At 36.1% G+C, this 24,608-nt stretch overlaps 1 protein-coding gene across 7 annotated transcripts in view; it reads right to left on the bottom strand.

The window, feature by feature from the left end:
- The window catches only part of PHIP (PHIP subunit of CUL4-Ring ligase complex), a 137,545-nt gene that overhangs the window by 25,245 nt on the left and 87,692 nt on the right, over positions 1-24,608 (bottom strand). For 6 of the 7 annotated variants that reach the window (XR_014227736.1, XR_014227738.1, XR_014227739.1 and 3 more), the window contains 16 exons: positions 23,565-23,684; positions 19,853-19,960; positions 19,321-19,445; positions 19,029-19,111; positions 14,266-14,377; positions 13,991-14,052; positions 12,293-12,448; positions 10,281-10,401; positions 8,585-8,710; positions 6,514-6,586; positions 6,060-6,110; positions 5,635-5,784; positions 3,845-3,997; positions 1,585-1,748; positions 828-1,108; positions 338-499 (listed from right to left, as the gene is read on the bottom strand). Coding sequence is in view for 2 of the 7 variants with exons in the window: in XM_082307534.1 (XP_082163660.1) it covers positions 338-499; positions 828-1,108; positions 1,585-1,748; positions 3,845-3,997; positions 5,635-5,784; positions 6,060-6,110; positions 6,514-6,586; positions 8,585-8,710; positions 10,281-10,401; positions 12,293-12,448; positions 13,991-14,052; positions 14,266-14,377; positions 19,029-19,111; positions 19,321-19,445; positions 19,853-19,960; positions 23,565-23,684 (2,047 nt within the window). In the remaining 5 variants the exon portion in view is untranslated. The remainder of the gene's footprint in view (positions 1-337; positions 500-827; positions 1,109-1,584; positions 1,749-3,844; positions 3,998-5,634; positions 5,785-6,059; positions 6,111-6,513; positions 6,587-8,584; positions 8,711-10,280; positions 10,402-12,292; positions 12,449-13,990; positions 14,053-14,265; positions 14,378-19,028; positions 19,112-19,320; positions 19,446-19,852; positions 19,961-23,564; positions 23,685-24,608) is intronic. The other variant, XR_014227737.1, reaches the window with a different exon arrangement.

Below are 24,608 nucleotides of genomic sequence, written 5' to 3'. Positions count from 1 at the left end.
GGGTTTCAAGTGTGACCCCACAGAAGGCTGCTTTGGAATCTGAGAACTCATAACGCGACCCTTGTAATAATACAAATGAAGGTACAGATATGTTAACATATGAAAACTGGCTAGACAACAAAGTTATCACACCATGGAAATGGTGTTAAAAGTAGTCAAAACTGTGCTAATTTAATCAAGAAGGAAACTAACTGTGAGTTGCTCCATTAAACTTCCCTAATCTGCTAAATCATAATGCATACTTATTCCACCCCCCACGCCTATCACAACTAAAGTACAACACTGCAGCTACTACATCAATAACTGGGAGGGGGGAACTTCCAAAGAAACTCCGTACCTTGTTGATTAACAGTGGAAGATTTTACTTTGCGCTTGATTTGCTTCTCCTTCTCGGGATTTTCTCTTGTGGAGTTATTCCTAGTGTTATGACTGTAATCAGATTGACTAGGGATTGATACAGTATTCTGGTTCTTGGAATGTTTGGTTGAATTCTCCAGTACTAGAAGGACAAAAAGAAAAAAAAAAATATTCAAGTTAAGTAGTTTATACCACATTCAATCTTATCTGGATAAGAAGGAAGTCATGTTCTACTACAAACAATTTGAATCAGGGATCTAGAAGTGAGAAAGCTTCCTGGATAAGACAGCATAGCCTAACTTGTTCAGTTTTCCTCTGAAAAACCTCAGAGGCCCAGCAGCTTGAAAACACAACCAGTCTTAGCCGAGACAAATACATTAGCTTTCCAAAAAGCAAGTTTTATGTCTAAAAAGATTCACAGCTTTAAAAAAAAAAAAAAAAAGAAAAAAAAAATCAAAAACCCAACTTGCCTGACTTCCCTGACCCTGCAGTAGTATTAGGCTTTGTAATTAAAGGCTTTATTGTTAAAGGCTTTGCTCCTGAAGAAGTGGATGGTTGCTCTGTAACAGCCACATCTGTTGTCCCCCTATTGCTTCTAGTCCGCACAAGGGAAGAGGTTTCAGCCGCTTTTCCATTCATCTGAGGTGGAGCGTGTCTCAGTGCTGTTGACCGTGCAGGTGCAGAAGATGAAGAGGTGGCAGAAGTTTCTGCCTTCAGCTGAGGTTTTATTAATCTCCTCTTCCTTTCAGGGCTGCAAGAGAAGTAATGATTTGTATCCTGGATGACCACTTTTTTATTTTACAGGAACAAATAAGATTAAATGCTAGTGTCTGAGATCGTGGGAGTAAAACAATCATCTCTCTATGAAGTATGTTAAAAATATGACATTTACTGTGGAAATTCATGTAGTTGTGAGCCTCTGAAAAGTGAATCTTTACAATAAATGCTATAGTTATATGACAGAGCATGATGCCATCACTATCCTAACGATGCTGTTTTACTGTACATGTTTAGCAGTTATTTGAATTTTAAGCACTTACACTAGGATAGCTCTAAGCAAAGTTTAAAACTCTTCCACATCATAGGGACTTGCATGTCAAAGCTATCATTCTGCAATATAGGGAATAGTAAAGGAAGTATTAAGAAAAAAAACCACAGTAAGTTCTACTGTTTAGGTATGTCAAACTTGCACAGCATTTCACGAATAGTGTAAAGGAATTAATGTACCTGGATGCAACACTACTGGAAACTGAGCTGCTTCTACTTCTTTTTTTCCTTCGCTTCTTTATTGTATTTCTTTTGTGAAAGCGTAGGGCAGATTTATAATCTGATAAAATAGAACTTATGTGTTCTTCAAAGAAAGCAGAAAGGCGCAAACTCATGCTGTAGATCTATAAAAGAAAAGCCAGTAAACAAGCAGGTTTTATACTTTTCCAAAGCATCATTTTACTTATTTATCATTGAACAACAGCTAGAAAAGTAAACCCATTAATACGGAAATGTTTTAAGGAAATTTACAGTCTGTCTTAACCAATTTACACTAACCCACGTGTAGGTTTGCTTTAACTATTTTCACGGTTTTGAAAAGTATATTGCAACTGAAGATCACACACACAAGGAAAAATTAGAAAAAGCCACCTTTTAAACTGCCTTTCCAGAATGCATCCCTTTCTAGCTTCAGCAGAAACCACGAAGAGAGATCCTTAATGGAATTTTACTGTATCATACCTAAGGTCAAGAAATCTAATTTTCTTCTGTATTAAGTTGCACCCTTATATCCTATATTTGAACATCAGTCTATTCCTCTTACGGATTAATTGATACTACCAGTGAGTTGGTTGCAACAGGTACAATAGATGTATTAGAATTATGTAGGTGCACATTTTTTTTCCCCCTCTAGCCTTGGATGATTTACGGAGAGACCCAAACTCAGTTTAGATCACAACTAATTATTTGAGCACAGTTGCTATTAATTCTGGGAAAAAAAAAAAAACACAGAAGTGAACTGTATAGATACTTTAAGAGGGGACACGGTACCTTCTTAGAATATGAAACACAAAGACAATATTAAACAGTGGCCCACCTAATGACACACCAGACAAACTATCTGAGTGCCAGACTAAACAGTAAGTGTGAGAGATTCTGCATGCATTACTGGAGAGGACATCCAAAGGAATTTCCTAAGAAAATATGTAAAAAACTATATAAAAATATGTCTAATGTGCCAAGGAAAAAAAAAGGCTGACAGGTTTAGGTTTACTCTCCAAGTAAGCATCAGTGATGTAAAGTAAGATGCTAAAAATATCACTGAATGACAAGTCAGAGTAAAAACATCACCATTCAAAAACTGTGTGTTGCCTGCACTGCAAGTACATAGGTTCTGGAATATTAAAATTCTTGACATCAGAACCTTCTACTTCTAAGTAAAATAGAAAAGAGCTACAAGTTTACTACTATACCAGTCTGTTTGGAAGAAACATGAAAAAATATGAAAATGTCAGAAGAATCTGTGAAACCATATAGAGCTAAAACAATGTCAAGCATTCTCCTACCTTGGTTTGAGGAGATAAAGAAGAGAAAGAAAAACCACAAAAGAATCCAGACCTGCCCAAAACGCCCTGCCCTTTGATGCAACCGAAAGACAAGAGACTGATTCTTAGGCAGCCCCAACAGCGAGTGGGATTATCTATTACTGACTGAAGAGAGATCGATCACTAATCAGTCCTTCTTGCTAGTCATCTACTAAGGAATTTGTCCCTGCGTTTTAAGACATTAAAGTCCTGACGATTAATTTGCTACTTAGAACAGCCAAATATAAAGGCTATTAGTAATTCTAGTCTAACACCTAATGCATATTATTAGAAGAAAAGCTACACAGAAGCCTTGAACATGCCTAAGTATACATTTATAACTTTCACTGCTAACAGATACTGCGCCTATAAGTCAATTTGAGAGAAAATATTATTAACTCTACCAGTGGCAGGGCATTTCAGTATCAGCTCAGTAAGAACGGCTTTGTAGGCTCATGCTTTATGTGAACAGTTCTGTTTCCCAGATGATCTTAAGTGCTTCATTACAATCTCACCGCATACTGGTGAACAGCATAGAATTTCATTATCCTCTACTCTCTGTACCTGGATATTTCAGTTTGGGGCAACCTCCAGAGTGGAGGAGTTTGGGGCTGCATGTGTGTTTTGAAAATCTAGTTTACTCCCCAGAATAGCAGTTAAATTCCACTATTTACTTATATTTACTTTTGAAACACACTTGCAGAACATCATAACTTCAGGCATCTAAACAGCATACATTCCTTTCCTTTAAAATGCAAAGCTATACTACTTTCTCAGAAATATTAATGCTTGAAGATCAGAAATAATTAAACTTGCTTTTTAAAGTATCAATTACACTGTCTCTCTGTTTTTCTGTCCTGTGTTTTTTAGATGTAAGTATTCTTTCAAACAACAAAAAAAAGAAAAGAAAGTCTTACCCTTGATCTTTTACTTGGTGTATAGGCCTTGGAATTGCTGAAAATAAGTCTCACATCTTTACATAACTCCATCGGTGACTCATAGTTGCCAGCTTCCAGTGTTTCTCTAACAGTAGCAAAATCCATAGGAGTGTCAATAATATCTCTATAATCCTGTTAAGAAACAGCACAGCAATGTATTACAAATTTTTTTCCCAAAGTCTTAATGTATCATTTTCATTAGGATGCATTTCATAAACCTGTTTAAACCAAATGTCCTCTTTAAATAGGTATGGAATACGGCTGAAGACATTTTGCTCCTTTCTCCTCATACACAACGTAACTCCTCACAGACATACTTGACAGGATCGAAGTTAGAAGTTAACTGATGCAAGACTTAGTTCATTTTGTAAACAGGTTTACTGAAATACATACAGAGCTCAAAGTTGTGCGTTCTAAGGGTTATATTACTGACACACTGTCACAAAGATAACCGTGATATGCAAGTGGGACTACAAGCTTTCTGGGTGGCTTAACAGCTCAAACTTGGTACTAAGCCTAATACTGTTTTTACATATTAGCTTTAAAATACAAAGTTTGAATATGTGAACCTGACCAGAGGCTTAGCACATCCCTGCTGAAACCCAAGCAGTCTCCCAAATGGAGACCTGACAATTTAAGAGAGTAACATTAAAATAATGAAAACTCCACAGGCTTAAATAGGACCCTGTTCAAGCCAATGACAGAACTTTTTTTCTAGGCTATGGAAGAAACAGAGGAATATCCATACGACAAAAAGCTTAAATACCAAAATTAACCGAGAAGTTAACTTGATCCATCAGAACAAATAGCACAGAATGCCCAAGCCTAGTAAGGTGCTCCGTATCAGCTCATTTGAAGATCTCAAACACAAAGGCCACTTGTAGTTGGCCATGGCATAAAGTTTAGGTTCCTTCAAAAATTATGGTGCCCAATGGCTGCAGAAGTGTCAAGACAGACCAACCTTCCCCGAAAGGGAAGTATTTCTTTTCTCTAATTGGGATGATTAATTTCCCCCAAGTTAATCACCTTAGAGTGATATTTTAAAGAAAAACTTAAGATATGCTGGATGGAAAGCATGCAAAACCTTTGCTTTGTTACTTAAAGTAAAACTAGCCTAAAAGGCTAAAAGAGATCCAAGGCAACAAGACTTTTGTGTTAAAATATTCTATAGCTACAAATGGCTGCTCATGGCTATTGGAACTCCAGTGTAATCGCCCAGGCAGAAAGCGGAATTTGGGAAAGTCATTGTTACTACAGTTAATGGTTCACTACAGTTCTTCAGTGGGTACTTTCTCTGCATCAAGCCCTGACGACTGTGATATGAAAATTACTTTCAGTTTTTATACTTCTGAAATGAAAACAAAAAATGATCCATGACATTTGTCACATGCAACAACCAAACATATGCACTTCATACATGACCATTTTTCACTCAGAAAAGGAAAGACGCATCTTAATTGCAAAAGCTGTAATTTACTTAACAATGCAGGCACCCTTGAATATAAAACGTTTTGCAACTGAAGTACTTAAGAGAGCAGAGTACAACTTCTTTTGAAATTACTTCAAAAAGACAATAAACATTATTATCAGGTGACAACCAAGCACTGAAAAATTTTCTATCAATAGAGAATAGAGCTGCCTGAAGTTTCAATTAAAAGAGAGGGAAAAATGGTAACAGTTAAAAACAAAAACAAAAAACAAAACCCAACCAAAACCCAACCCACTTAACAACTGGATTATAACCAGCCTTCCTGTTCTAAAATACTCACCGGATATTCAAGGAGATCCACTGGTTGTCGAAACGGTTCAGAGTCTTCGCACTGAAAAATGAGATTCAGCAGCTCCTGGCATTGCTTCTTCCATGACTGAATGTCATATGACTGAGCTCTGTTACGTAGCCGCCTCTTTGGCTGATGATCCTGAAACGACAATATTGTCTGGTATATATTAAACAAACTAGCTGGTTTTCCATTAGATTTTGTAAAAGGTACCCTGCAGGATATAAATTCTAATTAATGAATTTGTAACACGCAGCAGCACAAACAGAAATGCTTTTACACTCAATAGAACAACACATCACTTTCCAAAAGCTGACATTACACAATAATAAAAACATTTTCAGTTTTACATTCCTTTGTTTATGAGTGCATTTCAAGTATTTATAGCACTATAAATCATAAAAAAAAAAAATTACCTTTCTTTTTCTAGTGGAAGTTCCTGGCACATTTGTATCTTTCTCTTCTTCCTTTGAGCAAGATAATGAGTCGCATAAAAAGGTTAAAAAAATATAAGCATATATGAGTAGGTGAGTTCTTTTATACTTCACTTATAATTTGAGTCTTTACAGTTCTATCCCTGTCCCTCTGGGAAGCATTTCATGTGACCATCAGTTTTGAGAACCTCTCAGAAGTCTAAGAAGCATCTAAATTCTCCAGTCAACCGTTAAAGCACTCTGCACTAAAGGAGTAGAGGAGGCTGGATTTTTACCCTGTTTCCCAGCTGACAAAAAAGAAACATTTAATTGACAGAAAAGTACACCCCACTCCCTTACAGTGACTGAAAGCAGTACTTTTGTATCCAGTAAGACAGAGAGAGTGGTCCCGTTTCACCAGTCTATCAATGACAGTGTCTAAAACATAACCACTTACCTCATCAGAATCAGACAAGACTTTCTTCTTCATTGCATTGTATAATGGAATTATGTCATAGCAACTCTGGTCTCTGTGTAAAAAGAAATACACACTACCATTTATTTTCCATCTTCACCTATGGAATCAACTGTATTTTGCCTGGGATGAGAAAAATGTTTAGAAAGCCATTCCCAAATAAAATGATAAAGTGTTTAGTGCTATATGAATACCAAGAGGACTACAGTAATAAGAAAAGCTAATCTGCTCAAAAAGCTGTAAAATATTATCTGCACTCTGTAAAATATAGATCACTTAACAGTGTCAATGTTTTAAAATTAAAAATCGTAATCCTTTATGATGAATTTATTAGCATTAGAAAAATCTAATACAATACCACATAAAGCGCTTTGGGGCCCATCTAGCTCTGTAAGAAACACTACAGTGGATTTAGCGTACAAAAATGCAATTTAATAGATGAGCACCCACAATGCAAGATATTTCAAATGTAATGTTTATTTTTGTAAGGACTAACGCCATTATTGTATAAACCTGCATAATTAAGTCAGCAAAACAAACACTGATTTTCCATTCTTGTATAACATAGCAAACTCCTACACAACAGAAAGCCCAAAGGTGTTCTACTATGTAGCAATACGAACCACCAGAAAAAAAAAAAAAAAAAAAGGAGTAAACACTCAGCAACTCTACACTGGAATTGTAATCCATAATACAGGCTACTGCGGTTATCACTAGAACAGCTGGGGGAGAAGGTGAAGGAAAAAAAAAAAAACCCCACCCCAAAATCAAGCAACACCCCCCTGCCCATTTTCTGCTTTTGAAAAGACTTAGGTAACTTAGAGACTAAGCCTTAGATTCTCAGAGGCATCTAGATATTTCACTCATTAGAACCACAGGGTTTGCCTTCCATGGTCTAGGCCTTCTACCCTACAGTTAGAACCCTAAAAAAAAAAAGTCTGGGCTTTATATGCATCACTAGTTCACTTAAATGAGTATATTAATAGACACAAGCTATAAGCCATTATTAAATAAGAATATCCACACACTGCACTAGTTTAGCTAAGGCAATTAAATACACACACTTTGAAAAACCCTGAGCTGCTTAATTAATCAGAAAAAAAAATATTTAGGACAAAGATGTTAAAGAACAAAATTAGTAACAGAGAAGCCCTTTAGATACATATCTGTTCCTAAATGTGTATTTCACTAAAACTTTTAACATCTGAAGCAGTTAAGTATTTTTTCCATTCTCCAGCCAATACCAGAAATCACAGGCACTGAAGATATCAAAGATTTATGTATGGAGTCAAAGTCCTAGACTTCCAAATACATAAAGCAATTCTAATGTTTTAAGAACACACGAAATAAAAAAGCACAATATTCAATTTAACACTGAGAAACCAAATCACTAAAAACATCATGATTTTTGTTAAACTAATGAAGTATCTTGCCATTTCTACAAGGTAGGAACAGCAGCATTCACTGTGTACAAGCAAATCAAGACAGTGGACACACTCAGTAAGCTCTTCTTACAAACTCCAGGTCTGCAGATGTGTCAACTGACTGTGAGAAATCTGAAACATTTCTCATTGAGTTTTTCTATAGACAATAATAAAAAAGAATATTTGAAAGACAACTACTATTTCTGTCGACTACAAATCCTCCAATTTTTATTTTGCATATCAAACACCGTTTTCAATCGCATTATAAATTGTAAAGATTTTAGAATTAAATGCCCACAATTACGTTAACATAGGCAGTATTCAAACTCAAAATTAGAACTAACTTATCTATAAATGTATCTATCACTCCATGAAGATACTCAGACCCAATTTTTTCATTTAGGAAAAAGTCTCTTGAAATAAAATGCCATGTCAATGTATTATAAAACTTCATCTTGTTTTGCAAACTTACGTATATTTGTCAAGATAAGCTTTATTCTTTTCTGCCCCAACAGCAGGCAACAGGCTTATTTAAGCTCCAGAACCATCTCACACTAAAATTCAGTCCTGAAAAGGCTAAATACCTTGGTAAGAGACAGGAATAACAACAGACCTACTAAGCAACTCACTTTATGAAGTGTAGCAGAAGATCTGTGACAAATTTGGCAGATTTGACAATAGGACTCCCGGGTTCATTAAACGTGCGAGTATTATGTTCTATGTACCGGACTTCCCACATTAATGAAGAAAGGCGCCTGCATATGAAAGGAAGGAAAGCGGGGGGGGGGGGGGAACAAACCAAACCAGACTTAATTTCTAGCAGTGTATATGAAACAGGAGAAAAAGCCTTTCATCCTTCTTCCAATGTATTATCCCATTCATCATTTTTTTTACATTAAATCAGAAAACATGCACACTTTGGTATGTGACCAGCAGGAGGCAGCTTCCTCAGGCTTCTTGCTCTCCTGTTATGTCCTGCGGTAATTTATACGAACAGCTTTAAGAATATACAGCTGACACTCCTTGAGAAAATTCAGCTGTGATGCTTCAGCTTTTATTATTCCTTTATGATATAGATAACCCACCCTATATCACCTCTTAAGTCACAGCTGAGGATTAACAAAACAGTAATAAAAAATATTAAAAGTATACATTTTTTCTGACAGATATACAATGATCAGAATTCCTCACATCACTCTGATTTAATGACCTAACTATAGAATAGCCATAACATTATGAAAAATTATGCACAAAAACAAAAATAACTGAAAAAATTAAATCCAAATCTAAAAAAAGATGCAATAAAAAAAGAAAATACATACTATTTCAAATAAAAACTGACAGCATAGAAGTTACAAATATATACAATCTACTACTTTCAAACTAGCGAAACATGATGAAAAGAAATGCTGCACAAGTGTTTTGTAGAGTGAAGCGGGAGATCGTTTAACATGTTTAGTGCAGCATAAGCGTTTAGATGTAATTTAATCATGTTTATGGGTCCAGCATTTAGTTCTATACAATGCTGGTAGTGACTGGGAAAGACCGTATTTTTTCGGTTTTGTTTTGCATTTTTTAAAAACATACAGGCATGCTAAGACTGCTGGTTCAGAAGAGGGAAGAAAAATGTTTTAAGGAAAGCCTCATGAAAAACTATCAAAATCATAAGTGATCTGAACAATCCCTCCTGCAGAAGGTAAAGAAAAAGATTTCACTGGAAAGTACAACACAAGGTGGTTGCTTATTATCTAACCAGGCCTTGGCAATACTACAAACGAGTAAAATCAGATTTACTGAAGAAGCTATGCTGATTACCAAAAATAACTGCTTACTCTTCTGACAAGAGAAACAAAATCTGGCAAAAAGTCCTCACCACCTCTGACTGCAAAGCAGTACATTACAGAAGTGAAAGCTGGATTACCTTGTATCACACAATAAACATGGAACAATAAATGTGCATTATAATGTAAAAAAAACGGGGGGGGGGGGGGTGTGTGTGTTCTGAAAATCAAGAAGTTATTTTAATTTAGATTTCAATCTTCAGTTAGTATGCATAAAGTACTACAAATTGACTTTGAAATTTATTCAAAACAAGTATTAGAGGGACACTGATTTTCAAACTAGAAATATCCCACGAACCAAAGGAAACAGAAGTAATTTAAAGGAGTATACTCCTACATAGGTAATATTTACTGTGAGAAAAATACAGCAATTGCAATCATAGTTTAGTTTTAATCATGTCAAAGATCAATCATTACAAGACAAAGAGCTACCAAAAATACGGTTGGCAGTATTTCACAGCAAGAGCTGAGACTTGGATCTAACCTGTAAAATCTGCTTTCCAGTCTTTGTTTAATGGTACTGAGGTCTGTGGGATATGCCACAACAGTGCAATACATTGGGTAAGCTTGAAGATCCACAGGTGCCACAAATGCAGAAGCAATATCTAGATAGAATGAAACAAAACAAACCAACCAAACAAAAAAATCGAAGTTATATAACACAGAAGTCCCTTAGCACTTCCGAGAATCACCCAAACACAACATATGCTATTTCTTCATGTTTGAAATGCATAGCACTTGCCCCAAAATAACAATAACCACTCTAGATATTCCAAACAATTTGTGATATTCAACATATAAAAGTGCTTGCTGAGGTGTATGCTGTAAGTACAGTCGCTGCAGTGACTACCCATTCTGTTGTGCATGAAGCACCACACTCCGCAGAGACATGGCAAGCGCGTGCAAAATATACACATCTGAAAAGTAGATTTAAATGTATAAATTATACATATATGAAGACATGCAATTCAGTATTGTTATTTACAAGGCAGGCTCATTTAATTTGGTTTTATATTGCCACTCTCCCATCTTCAAAGCAATGCATTAAATCCTTACCATAAAAGTTACAGTACTATTTCAATCTCATTAAGATATGGGGAAAATCCACACTCAAAATAAAATAGAAACACAATCTCCTGTTCCCGCTTATCAGCAAAGAAGCCGCCTAAAACCAATCCACCATAATGCTAGAAGACTGCTGAGCAATTTAAGTCTGTGCACCTACACAAACTTGTTTTCCTCCTGTGCTTAGACACATCATTCTAACATTTTATACCTCAAGGGAAAATACCGTAATATAAAACCAAAAAACCCCCTTTTAAGTCTCTCTCAAAAGTCTTCAAAAACAGAAAAGATGTTGTTGCTAAACAGACTGCTCTGCTTCTATAAGCTGTTTACTTACTCTTACGAATGTTCAAGCAACTGCTACTTTGTATCAATATGCACCACATATGCTATAGTTAAATCCCAAACTAAGCAGTATGCCATACAATGTAATGCAAAACGTAAAACCATTACTCTTAGATGACACAGTGAAAACAACGAAAATTTAATTTCCTCACAAGTTTTTTTAATGCAATTCTGTAATTTGGATTACTACACTGTATGTATATTTCCTTTCTTTTGGAAGCCAAGGGAAGCTTCTTATGCACTATGTCACCAAAGCAGCCGTGATGTGGGACATTTAGGTATCACAAGTATTTTGAAAGTTACATTAGTGTCTTACCTTGCTTCAAGTACTTCAAAAACAAGTAAAAAAAAAATTGTCTGTGACAACTGTTACCCCAAAACCTAAGACTTAACACAGTCTGCTCACCACAAAACATACAAAAGACTTATGATTCAGCCTGTGTTTCACTGATGGATCTCCATCGCTGCCACCCATCTTTTAAATATTGCAGTGATGTGTTAAACATTTTAACAATTACTTTTTCAGAAGCTGCCCGTAAAGAGTAATTGCTCTACAACCAAATAGCAAGTGGCTTTTTGTAAGTTAATCAATTACTTTTTCCTTAACATTTTGCACAACTAAGGCAATGTGGAGGAGAAAATGGGAATTAGAAAAGGCTAATACAGGGGAAATCTACACATAGGCATCCATTCTCTAAGTACGTATTTAAGGTGTTTTTTCCCCATATCTGCCTGTAATATAGTTAATATTCTGTTCATCAAAGTTTGCAATTTTAACCCCAACAAGAGATTCTGGTAGCTAAAGTAAAAAATCAAGTACTTGTTTTTAGGAGGTAAAACCCAAATCCCTAGCATGTGTCAAATTATCTACCAAAAAGCAATCATTATCGTTGAAAACAGGAGAAAATTTAGGATTTAAATGTACTCACTACATGAAAAATTTAAAAATGTGCAATGAGAAAGTTGGTCCAATCAAGAGATAAAAAGGGTATTTTATCACATTCATTTTGGTAATTACAGAACTACACATGAGCATAGTCTGAAAAATATAACACAAAAACATTTCCCACATTATTCAGGATTTACCTAGAGTCATGAGTTGGTTTATCCCTGCAATAATTCTGTCGCACTCCTCGTCTCGGGTCCTGGAACCCCACTCTCCATCCAGAGGTTTGTAGAGCAGCGTTCTACGTTCATCATCTGTTAAAGGAACACTAGTTCCCAGTTCTTCTGGAAATACAGCTAGAATGTAACATGAAAACAAAATAAAACATAAATCTTTGCATCTTGTGCAATACATATACCTATAATTCAAAGACATATAACATCATTTTACTAACCAAAACAAATGCATAGATCTTGATTTGCTCAAAGGCATTTTGGATGCATCCAGGATCCTTTCTGTATATTGTTGTATGTTAAATTTAAATCCTTACAATGCAGTTTGGTGTACAAGTCCTCCATGAAACAAGATTTATTCTCTTCTGAACAGCTAACTGTAGAACTCATTTTAGAACCAGCTAAGACACTCCTTTATCACAGTTAAAGTTTGCAGGGTTTTGTTTTGTTTGTTTGGGTTTTTTGTTTTGGTTTGGTTTGGTTTTTTTTTTAATCCCAAAATTCTTGGCAATAAATCATTTTGGTAATGAATGGTCAATCATTTTTAGATGGACACTAAAACATCATATTAACACTAAAACGTTCTCCAGGTAGTGGTTCCACCTTGTCACATTTCTGTGAGGTCAAATGCTAAAACCAGAGCTCCTGAGCAAGCGAATGAAGTGTGCCATCACCCTAGCATTCCTAAGGACCTACCAACTTTGACAATTCATAATGTAACAGCAGATTTTCAGAGTATGATGCAACGTGCTCCTCTTTACCAATTTTTTTTAAGGAAGGTGTAACAAAAGTCAGTTATTTGTGGATACAGAAAAAAAAATCAGGTTCAGGTTTGGTTATCTGCCTATTTTAATTAACTATTTTAGTCACGTTAGCACTCTAACTTCTGTATGTTACTTATGACAAAAAGGTACCCATTAAAAGACGGATTGAACAGAAATGAAAAGTTGAAATGAATACATTTACAATTAAAAAGAATTAAGAATTATTTATGGTTACTTATATGGTTATGTATGAGTGGCAATATTAACAAATGTTTCCTGGAAAAAACAAGCAAAAAATGCTAATTCTACTTAATTTTTTTAACCAGACTTTTATGAAATCTTCAAAAAACCCTCCTAAGTCAGGAAAGAAGAAATACTATATTCTTGGCTGCGAACAGTGCCCGTGCTATGCTGTCCACTCTGCAGCATGTCTATCTGCCACACGTGCTGGGCCAGACACGGAGCAAATCCTACCGTTACCAAACTGCCTCACAGGTGCATGTTGCGTCTTCAATGCACTGAACATCTGCAGGCACGCTGACAGGTCTCAGAGCAGCCAGCCTCCTCAAAGCTGACACAGGGCACAGATTTATCTTCAATCCTCCCTAACTGTACAAAAAGTTACCTTTAACTGTACATCATCTGTTTTAAGTTTTTGTAACACTTCTGTCTATTTCCAACATACACTTAGATTGTCTGTATGGCTGTACATTTTTTTGCAGTTCATTTATCTTGATCTGCTTTTAGTTTAATAATTGATTTAAGGATGTTCTTCAAATGCAACTGGTTTATGGGCCTTCCCCCTACGCCCCGAAACAGGATTATTGAGTTAAAACCATACAACGTTTTTCTTCTTCTTTAAACACACTTTAAAGCAAGTTATATTATTAATGTACCATACCATTACTTGGTATCAGCTCCATGTCCCAAGGGCTCATCTTCTCAGTATCACCATTGTCCCAGCTTAAAAATAACCAAATTTACATTATCTACTAATACTGCTTCAACAATGTAATTATTTAATGTTTGTAACATAACTTATTTATATACCACAGAATATTGTAATAAACTGGCACAGTGAGATGCAGGACTGAATTTAATGAAAGCAAGTTGCTCAGTCAGTACTTCAAATGAAGTAACTAATTAAAATAAAAGATTGAAGATAAATTTGCTAACCAGACATTGTAGCACTGAAATAAGCTATCAGGATAATCAGGCTGAAGAGGTTCCTGGCTTTCAATTGTTCCAAACCACCAAGCATCATCTATCACTGACCTGAAACGATCACCTAGGTAAGAACACAGAATAATTTCATCAATGTAAGGCACCTTACTCCTCCCAAGAAAAGCAGTTTTAAGATACCTTTGGCTTGATCTTGAATACAGAAATCCTTTTGAACACTTGTAGCCTCAACAGGCAAACATGAATCATACTCAGTTTTTAAAAAAGTATTATTAAATTCTTTCTGAAGGCTGCTTTTAAACCGAAATGAAAGTTAATATGGCATTAAAAAAAAAAAACAATTAATGATTTATGAATCTATCTACATATGAATTTATTTCTTAATTTCATATAAAAGGTAAGACATTTCAGTGTTATAGCTTTAAGACACAAATCTACTTGCATTAAACACTACATGCTATCTTAAAGTAACTGAGCATTGTGACACTTTCGTATGGGGAATATTTTACATGCTGCTGAGCTCCTCCTCCTTAGTTTCTGAAGTGCTTTTTCAGCTACCCAAATGTAACTCGGAGGTTCACTCCCTTTGCTATGCAGGCAATCTGACTGACAAAAGAATAAAATTTATTAAAACTTCTTCAAAAGGTTAGCAAAGTAATTTACTATGACTTGAAATGTTTTCACTATTTCAAAGCATTCGCCTAGCTGAGAAAAAAGGTCAGAAGCATTATTAAAAAAAATTACGTGAAAATATGTGTATGACATGCCATCATAAATTCTAACATTTTCTGTAATGCATGCCACAGAATTTAGAAACAATTTTTAGCAAAGTATTCAATTTGCTCAATACAAGAACAAATGTAATTTAAGTCTGAGATTCCAAGAACTGCACATTTTTGTTTTCATGGTATTTGAATATACACACACACTTTCTCAACTGCTGCAATGTTTGTTCTATTTCAGTACATCCACACTGTGCCCAAATGCTTGCTGCAGTTGTCTGAATTAATAGGAAGCAAATATATTGTCAAAAATGTTCTGCTTTGTTTACTGCACTTTTCTTTTTAATTTAATGGATTACAAGTAATTCTAGGACAATTACAAAGCTTCCATTAATAGTCCTAATTGTGCTGAATGCAATACAACTAAGTACACCAGAAATATCTGAAATGCAAGATCAAAAATGTAAATAAGGGTTGATGCTTTATTTTAAAGGCATAAATTATTCTGAAGAGCTCTTAAAGTAGTCTCCCAATATGGCGTTCCCTAGTGATCAGTTTTACAAAGAAATGTGTGTAAGTACAACTGTGAGTGCCTTCATGGGGCTGAACATTAAGCAGATCAAAACCGCTGGAAGGAGCGTATACTGACAGCCGCTTCCAATTTCTCAAGAGCCACAGCATGCCTATGGACAGAATGCTAAAGCAGAAAACAACATGACTGAAGAAGCCCACAGCACAATCTCTTGAATCACTATTTTTCCAGTGTCCTGTGTGTTACCTCATCTATGCGGCCAGCAGACCAAAAATTCTTATTAGAAGAAGGATTTAGCATAATTTTCCAGAACTGTGTATCACCAGATAACGTTACCTTGATGAAAACATAAAATGTATGTTGAACTTAAAGTGGCTGCTATGTAAGAGACAGGTACGCACACCTGTCTAAAGACATACAGCTAAAGCTGCAGGAATCCTACTGCAATAGATTTTAGCCCCAAGCATTAATCTTGTAGTTAAACTATTAGATATAGATATGCAATAAATAGAACCTGAGTAGAAGTAAGAACCTGTCACTTCTCAAACTTTTTAAGCTTGATATTTCTGAAAGGATTCATACATTAATATACATTTAATATTACAAAATATAAATATTACAGATAAGCAAATATTCTTCTCTAAAACAAACAAAACCCAAAGAACAACAAAACCACAACACAAAAAAACCCACCAAAAAACCCCCACCAAAACACCAAGGATTGTTATGGGTTAAAAGATCAATGTTTTAATGACTTAAAGTGGAGTCAGAAAATCTAATATCCAGTGACTCTCCAAAGAGTAGCTATAAAAATATTTGTAGGCTAAGTGCCAGAAATCATAGAGGAATAAGAAAAGATAGTAACAGTAGTCCTGAGAAGACAAACCAGCAACTGTGTGACATGAAAAAAATATCAGCTTGTTGATGAAGAGCTATGGTGAAAGTTCAGAAGACTTGAACACGTCAGATAAACCTTGGGGATTTCAGATTCACGTCGTTAAATACTCAGGAACAGTTTCATGTACAGTTCTCAGGCATTTCTCCTTATCCTGGTAAAAATACGATCTACTTTCAAGGAACATTTTTATATTGTGTTCCGCACTGCCACGAAACAGTGCACGATTTATTTCAAGCAATGTTCCATAAGCATACACTAGTAAAATATCCAAAGTATCAATGTAGAGAGCAGGACAGCACTCTGGAAGGCTCCTGGAAGAGCTGTAACAGTTTTAACAACAGTGTCTGCTATCTCTGCTTTAGCATTTCATATGGTCTCAAAGGAGGAGACTATTTTACCACTATTTTTACCACCTGAAAGAGGAACTGAAGAATGAACTCTAACACACACTTGTCAGAGTTACAAGCTGGTATTAGACACTACTGGCCTAAATGCACATTATTTACATTGAAGGTTGATAAAAGGTTCTGGCACTTTCAATACTTTCTGTGTACCTCCGATTCTTTCCACACTGCAAGCTTCTAGAAATACAGTTGCCAGCCCAGGAAGGAGATGCTACCTGGGCTCATAGTTCTGAGGGCAGGAAGGGTAACATTTCAAAGTCCCTCTTCTACGCCTGTATTTTTATCACAAGGGCGGACAGATGACTTCCGGCTCAGCTCTTCACATACCGGGTATGGCAGCCATTCTTCTACTGCTGCCATGACCTTGTGAGAAAGCGAGTATGGCACAGCAGAGGACAACACGACAGATCCATAACCACCAGGAAAAAGCGAAGCTTGCTGACATAATAATAGATGTAGACCAATCTTGTCTCTTAAGGGATCTTTAAACTGAAATTATCTTTAAAGAAGAAATTGAGGTTTATATTTCCTGTTGATTCACAAGCCTAGGGTCTTCACCAAATTCCCTACAGAACTGAAGACTAGCTGTCTTTTCAGACAACATAATTTGAAGTATGAGATGATATGGAACTTATTAATATGGCATAATGTAATTTATACATCTACTGCTAAGGCACACATCCTAAGCAAGGATATCACGATGTACATCAAAGGACAGGAGATCAATTCATCTTTCCTGGCCAAAAAGTCAGGTAAGAAGCAATAAAAAAAAAAAAGCTTTTAACATCCAGCTGTGCCACTTCTTCAGGGTACTTAGCTACAATGAACTTAGGAGAGGACAGCACTTTGAAAACAGACTAGGAGGCAGCACATTTGCAGAAACATAGGTCATATCAGTGGTTTCTACACAGGCAATCAGATACACCATCGTGTTGCTGCATTAAAGTCCTCCAGTCTCCTGTATGATGCTTTGCCTGAAGTCGCAAGAAACGCTGCCAAGTCAACTGTGTACATGCTAGCTACGGCTCCTGAATCGAAGAACCATAGGAACTGAGTTGGTACAGTAATGACTGCTACTTTATGGAAAATGTGTTTAGCACTGAGACCTGCTTTAAAAAAAAAAAAAGAAAAGAAAAAGAGGAAGGCTATCAATATTTCACTTTCAGGAGTATGTCATTTCACAGAATATACTGAGATACTGGAAAGGACTTAACAATGCCTATAATTCTGTAAACATGGTATCGTATACAAATTTCTCTCTTAGGGGAACAGAGTTCATCCTGAACTCTGAGGAATTGGTAATATTTGCTTAATCTTTTAAGTTTCAGGGACAATCTAAGGCTGTTCTTATGAATGGGAACACACGTATTTCCTGACCTGAAAAAAAACACCACCACCTTAGAGGATCATTTTGTCATAATGCAGCTTTCTCTCCCCCTAGTTAGACTTCATTGTTGAAAGGTGATCTTTGTTATCATAAGGAAAAGATGACCAGGAAATAGATCTGACTGGAGGACGTGCCTGTCATGGACATTCTCCAGTATCCAACACTTTGAAATAACTAAGCATGGGCAAATTAAAACGAATCAAAACATCCCCACATCACACAGCAGTGAATTATAATTATATACGCTTCAATGAAGCTAAACCATATTGGGTTTAGAATAGAATTCAAACAAGTATAAAGACATGGGAACGGCATTCTCTTTGTACGATCTAGAGATCATGAATTTTAAATGGTGGAGACGATGTTTCCATATTTCCAGCAGATAATCCAGAAATTAAAACAAACAAACAAACAAAACAAAACAAAAAAACTAGTAGCAATTCAGTTGTAAGAGGGCCTTCAATAAAAAAAAAAAAGAGACAAGCAATATACAGGCTACAATAAGTTATCAGTTACCAATAAACACCGTATTTCTAAAAAGTATTCTTAATTCCTCTCTGCAAACACACAACTGAGATTTTCTTTGCACCTTCTTTTACAGATCACCTTCAGTATTTTGTTTGCTTGCTGTAGCTTCAGTCAAGGACAAAGTAGGACTCCACATCCAAATACAGACAGAGCTTATTCTCTGATTTCAGCACAGTATTAGGATTTATTTACCATAACCTACTTTTTAATAGGTTATCATGAAAATAGGTACACTTAGAAAAAACAAACAAAAAAACCATATCAAAAAACTCCTCACACAACTCACCTATATTCCATCGCCTGTGTTTCGCATCATCAAACTGCTGCCTCAAAACTAGGAAATCTATGACATCTGGCATATCATGGTACCTAATTACAACAGAACACACAACTATTAAGCGATAAAACAGCAAAAGCATGAAGTAAAGCACTTACATAAAAAAACTAACACTTTGAATTCAACACTTCAAAAGCAAAAGCTCAAGTCACAACATTAATGGTATCTCTAACTTTCAGCCTCATCTCCCTGCCCCCCTGCAAGAAAGCCCCCAATTTGAATATAACATAGCTTTTCTTACTTCATGGTAAATGATCCTCCAGTTAGTTTACCCGTATCAGGGTCAAGAAAAGCTAGTTTAAGACAGCAGAGAGTAGGCAATCCTACTTCGTACTTAATCCCAACTATTTTCATCAGCTCTTGCTCCTGGAACAAACAAAATGTTATGTACGACCAGTCAAGTTAAGATGAATATAACTTTCTGAAACACGAAAATATGGGTATACCAAAAAGACCAGATTTCTGCCAGAACACGTCAAAACAAAGTATCTGAAATTTAGTCTTTCAAAACAAGCTATTATTTCACAACGTAACTCGTTTGAAAAGTATTTTGCTATTAAGTGTAACCACCTCATCTGCTCAAGCAGATGCAAAAAGAAGTACAGTTTAACGTCTGATTTCATTTGACTATTTATTAAGTTCACTTTTCCCCCTTATCTTAAAATATTAAGAGCACAACATTAGAAACATCTGTATCAAGAATCTTCTTTCAGTTAGTTTCCAAACTTTTTTTAATATTAAGATACCAAACAAAAAAGAAAAAGAAGTCATACCCGTAATTCCATTTTATGCCATGGTTGTTTCTTGGGATTAATACTATATATTTTGTTCTTCTTAGCCATTACAACGTATGCTTCATGACCTTGTCGGAAATAGTAGACCTAAAAGTGAAATGTGACAGTTACCTAACAAAGACTTTGAGGAGTTGAAATGCTAGCATATCACTGCCATACAATGTGTGTACTTTCTATTTTACCATCAACTTTTTCCCCACTCTGTTTCCCAGCAAAAGTCACAGGTTCTCAAAAAATTAAGTGGTGGACAATTAAAGCAGGTATCATAGAATCATGTACAGAAAAAGTAGGAAAGATTTAGAACACCATTTTCCCTATGAGCGAAATATCCTGAATTACACATGAGACCAAAACGAAATCAGAAACAAGAATATCTATTTATCATCGCACTATAGAGCAACTCAATGACAGTAATATGAACTCCACTAATCCACCTGGTCATTCATCACTGTAGGATAGCCATAAGATGACAATCAAGTATCACTAAATTCACTATCTGGCTAATCATGTATTTTTTGAACAAGAAATAAATTCTAGAAGGAAAATTCAGCTATTTTTTATTGTTCTGGTAAGATTTTGGTGTTCGCTTCCATACCACTGAACAAAGAACCTAACAAATACATGAACGAACTGAAAATAGACATTTCAACTGCTTATTAAAAATTTTCAAATCATTCCATGGTTCAGACATCCAGAGTCTGTTAGTTTTACTTTGATCCTGTTGTATATGATACCATGTGTATGAATGCTTTTGTTATAAGCCATCACTGTAATAAAACAGTAAGCTGAAAACCTTAAACATATATTCAAGGAATGTATCTGAAAAGCGAAACAGAGGTTCCTCAAACTAATTAGAACAAATGTCTGATAAACAGCTGTATTCCAGGTACGATGCATTCCAAATTATAAAATCCTCTAAAAGTGCCCCAAGCCATAAACACGGGATTCCCATTAAGTAGGATGAGGGAACAATAGCTTAAATGTAAAAAGTCTAAAACAACAAAAAAAGCAGAGTGAAAAGCCCTCAGTAAGTTTTAAAATACATTTATACAAAAAAACCACACTAATATTTGTATTTCCACATACTTTCTGAAACAGTTGTATCATAAAACATTATAAACAAGCGTCTGTCAAGTTTCTACATTAACAGTTACTATACTTTCTTAATGTCACATGGCAATTTTTTTTTTTAAAATGGAGAAAGACTCAGCACTGTAATTTTTTTAAACGCTTGTTTTTCTGAATATTCAACGTGCGCAATATCCTCATAGGGAAAAAACGCACAGTAGTTACAGAAGGCATGAAAGCAGTGAGAATCTCCTATGCACTGTCAGAAACTAACTGGCAGGAAAAGGAACAGAGGCTACTGAGAGAGAGATCTGAAATAATGCCAAATTAAATTACACTTTCAACGTTGTGACAATTGTTTCCCATACCTTCCAGTGAATCAAAACAAAAAAATCCACTTAGTAGTACAGGCTACAAGCAATTCCTCCTACACTTACTGTTTCTGCTAAACCTCTACATAAATTCAACCCACTGTTTACAGAAGTGAAACATTTTCATTTTGTAAATGGCTCTAAGCATTGCATCTTCCGTCAGAAGAAAAAATTAGAAAGATATCTGTGGAAAAAAAAAAAAAACTTATGCCTTTTTCCAGGAAATTATATTTTTAATCTTGATAAATTCCTGCTTCTGCATGTTTGTTGTAGTACCCACACAAAACTGTTCTTTATTGTGTTAATGGCTGAATACTCCAACACATATGCATTGTACTTCGATCATCAGACAGGGAAACTGCAGTCCCATGTCACTGGTGTGTTTCCACTGTTCCTCAAGACACGTGACAAAGGTCTGTAAATGGCAGTATTCAGAAAGGGGAAAGGGACGGTAAGTGCTATTCTTATGCACTGAGTATAACTAAACATAGCACTACTGTTTTTTCTTACTTGTTTGTACAGCTGTAAGAATGAATTTGGAATACCTCTCCTCCCAAATCTTACAAAAATATACCAATCATCCACCAAAATGTTCGAAGGCCACATGAGACCTCTTCTCATCATATTTCTCTAATTAAACTGCTCTTTAATTTCTGTGGATCTCAAAAGTAACTTTTAGATGAATAGCTTCTTTTCACATCTTCGGCAAATCTGGGGAGGGCAAGTATCAGAGAGAGAATTTTAGACAGAGCAGCTTGATTACAAACGTACTCTCTATTGGTGCAACTACTCCTAGGCACAGGACAGGAAATTTCCTATTCACCAATATAAAACATTTCTCAGCAAAAGAATGCAGCCTGCTTAGATATGCCTAGTACACAGTGCACAAGCTGTTCAGTAGGTGCCAAACCAAACACACTAGTTTATCTTACTAAACTGATACAATGTTAAAGTCTCCTGGGTAATATGGTACAGACAAATCCTTGGCTGCTTCACTGTATCCAGATGGTATCAGGCACCAAATATATTTATTTGGACTTGATCTTTTGAACAGCACAGTCTCCACAACATGCTTGCTGGAGGGTATAAATACATAAGCATTTTTTCCAGTTGCAACTCTCGACTTAAAATGCTCCTTCCCTCACTCAACAGCAACGCCAACGGAACTTCTGCATAGCTGTGCTGTGAACTGCATCAGTGAAGTGACCCAGTGAAAACAAAACTGCTTGCACATGCAACCTCTGCTCCTGATGCGGTTTCTAAGGTGGTACCTACAAACAGCTCTAGCTCAAGAACAAAGTTAATCAGCTTTGCCACCACGTCAGGTATTTCTCCATCTGCATTCCGAAGGTGTGAACTATAGGAGAACTCTGTTTAGTACCTCAGAAACGTGCCGCTCCCTGAACAGCCAACAGACGACACGTTACAGCACAAGCCAGCTATTTCCTCTTATTTTAACCTGAGGGGATTTTAGGAAACATGCACAGACTCTGGTTTTCAAGACTGCCTTCTATTGGATACTACTTTTGCATACAATTCGCTTTAATGTTCACATGCTATATATTTCAATGTAGAAAACTGGTGGGTGTCCTTTTGCCACTGTGTTTTGAGACACCTGGGCCGTGTTTACAAAGTGTTTACAGTCTAGTTCCTGTAAAACACATAGATACAAAACTTCTCGTGTGGTTTTCTGTTGTACGAGACCAGGAGAAGTCTACTGATATCAGAAACACAAGTGAAAAGGACAATATCAGAGATTTTCCTCAGAATAAATTAATTTAAAAAAGAAACGACACAAAAAACCCACCCTCTCCACAAAGGTTTAATTCCTGGTTTTTACAAGTCCCAAACTGAAGTTTTCCAAAAAACTTAAATTCCTATTTCACTTCTTACCTATTCTTCAGTGTAAAAGATGCTCTACAACTACGGACTAGTTTCACTAGATAAAGCATCTCACAGAGCTTGTATACACGTGTCATGTAACACCCTGGACATAGCACAAAAAGGAATGTTACTGCAACAGCATGGAATAAAAAAAGTCAAAGCAACACTGTGCAGAATACTTTTTAAGTACGGGAAAGAGTAAAGGAAGCAAAAGCAGATTTCAGCCAGATCAAAGAATGTTTTAAAGAAAATCCAAAATATTCTGATAATAAATGGTATTACATCTCCGGAAAAAACGCACAGATGAAAATAAAAAAGGCAAAAACAAGCTGAAACAAGCAAGAACATAGAGGGAAAAACTACAATACCTCATCCCCCATCTGTGGCACAAATGGGCACCGACGAGGAACAGTGTCTGTAATCCATGCTGAAGGCAGCCATTCTTCCAGTGTCAAACCATTTTCTGTCAGAACTCCCACAGCCAGCCTCTGAAGAAAATGTACACAAAAGATTAGTATGAATAAACTAACTTTTGGGGAAGTCTTGTATTTTGGGAAGTGTTTTATTAAAATCAACTGCCATTTCTTAAGTATATTTAATGTAAAAAGGAAATTAGTGCCAGTGTGAAGATAAATCTTACTTAACTGCTTACTGTAACACCAAGACCAAAAACATTAATGATCTGAAAAACTGAGTGGGCTTTGGGGTGGTGGGGCTCTTCTAACAAAGACTGAATTTATTAACACTCCAGTAATTACGTCTCATGCCCTAAAAGATAAAACTGAAATATGCCATTCTCTTTAACCAAATTCACACTGTTGCCTTGGCCCATAAGACACTACAACTATACAGCTGCCTCCAATTAAGGAGCCCCACGAAGTGAGGAGGAAGAAACTAACGAACATAAACAGAGGTAAAGCATGTGGAAATGACCAGATCGGGCACATCCACATTCCCCTCTGGCGTATTTACTACAATGTGCTGTGGAACTGCATTTTCAGACGGTATGCCCACATCATTTATTTTTAAGTAACAAAGCTCACTGCAGTTGTTGGCCCTAGGTGCACACTGCATGTCTATACATCATAGGCCAGATAAAGCAGGTTTCTGTACAACTATCCAAGCAAGGTTGCTTTGAAATTATTAACAGCGTCTTGTGCACGTATAGTAAGCAACCTTGGGCAGTTGTACAGAAATCCACTCCATGTAGCCGCTAATGGAAGACCCTGCATCCCTGAACTGCAAACAGGACACTCCAGGTGTAACTCCATTGCACAAATTTGACTGTGGTTTCACCAGGATGGCAACCGCTTTGAGCGTGCCTCTGGAGCATCAGTGTGTGCTGCAGCAAAAAGCATACACGCAGTTAAAAAAACAAAAAAAATCAAAACAGAACCTCTCCATTGCAATAA

This window comes from Platalea leucorodia (assembly GCF_965183815.1).
Source record: "Platalea leucorodia genome assembly, chromosome: 3".
Lineage (NCBI taxonomy): Eukaryota > Metazoa > Chordata > Aves > Pelecaniformes > Threskiornithidae > Platalea > Platalea leucorodia.
Note: the sequence above shows the minus strand (reverse complement) of the source record. Positions and strands in the feature narration are given on the sequence as shown.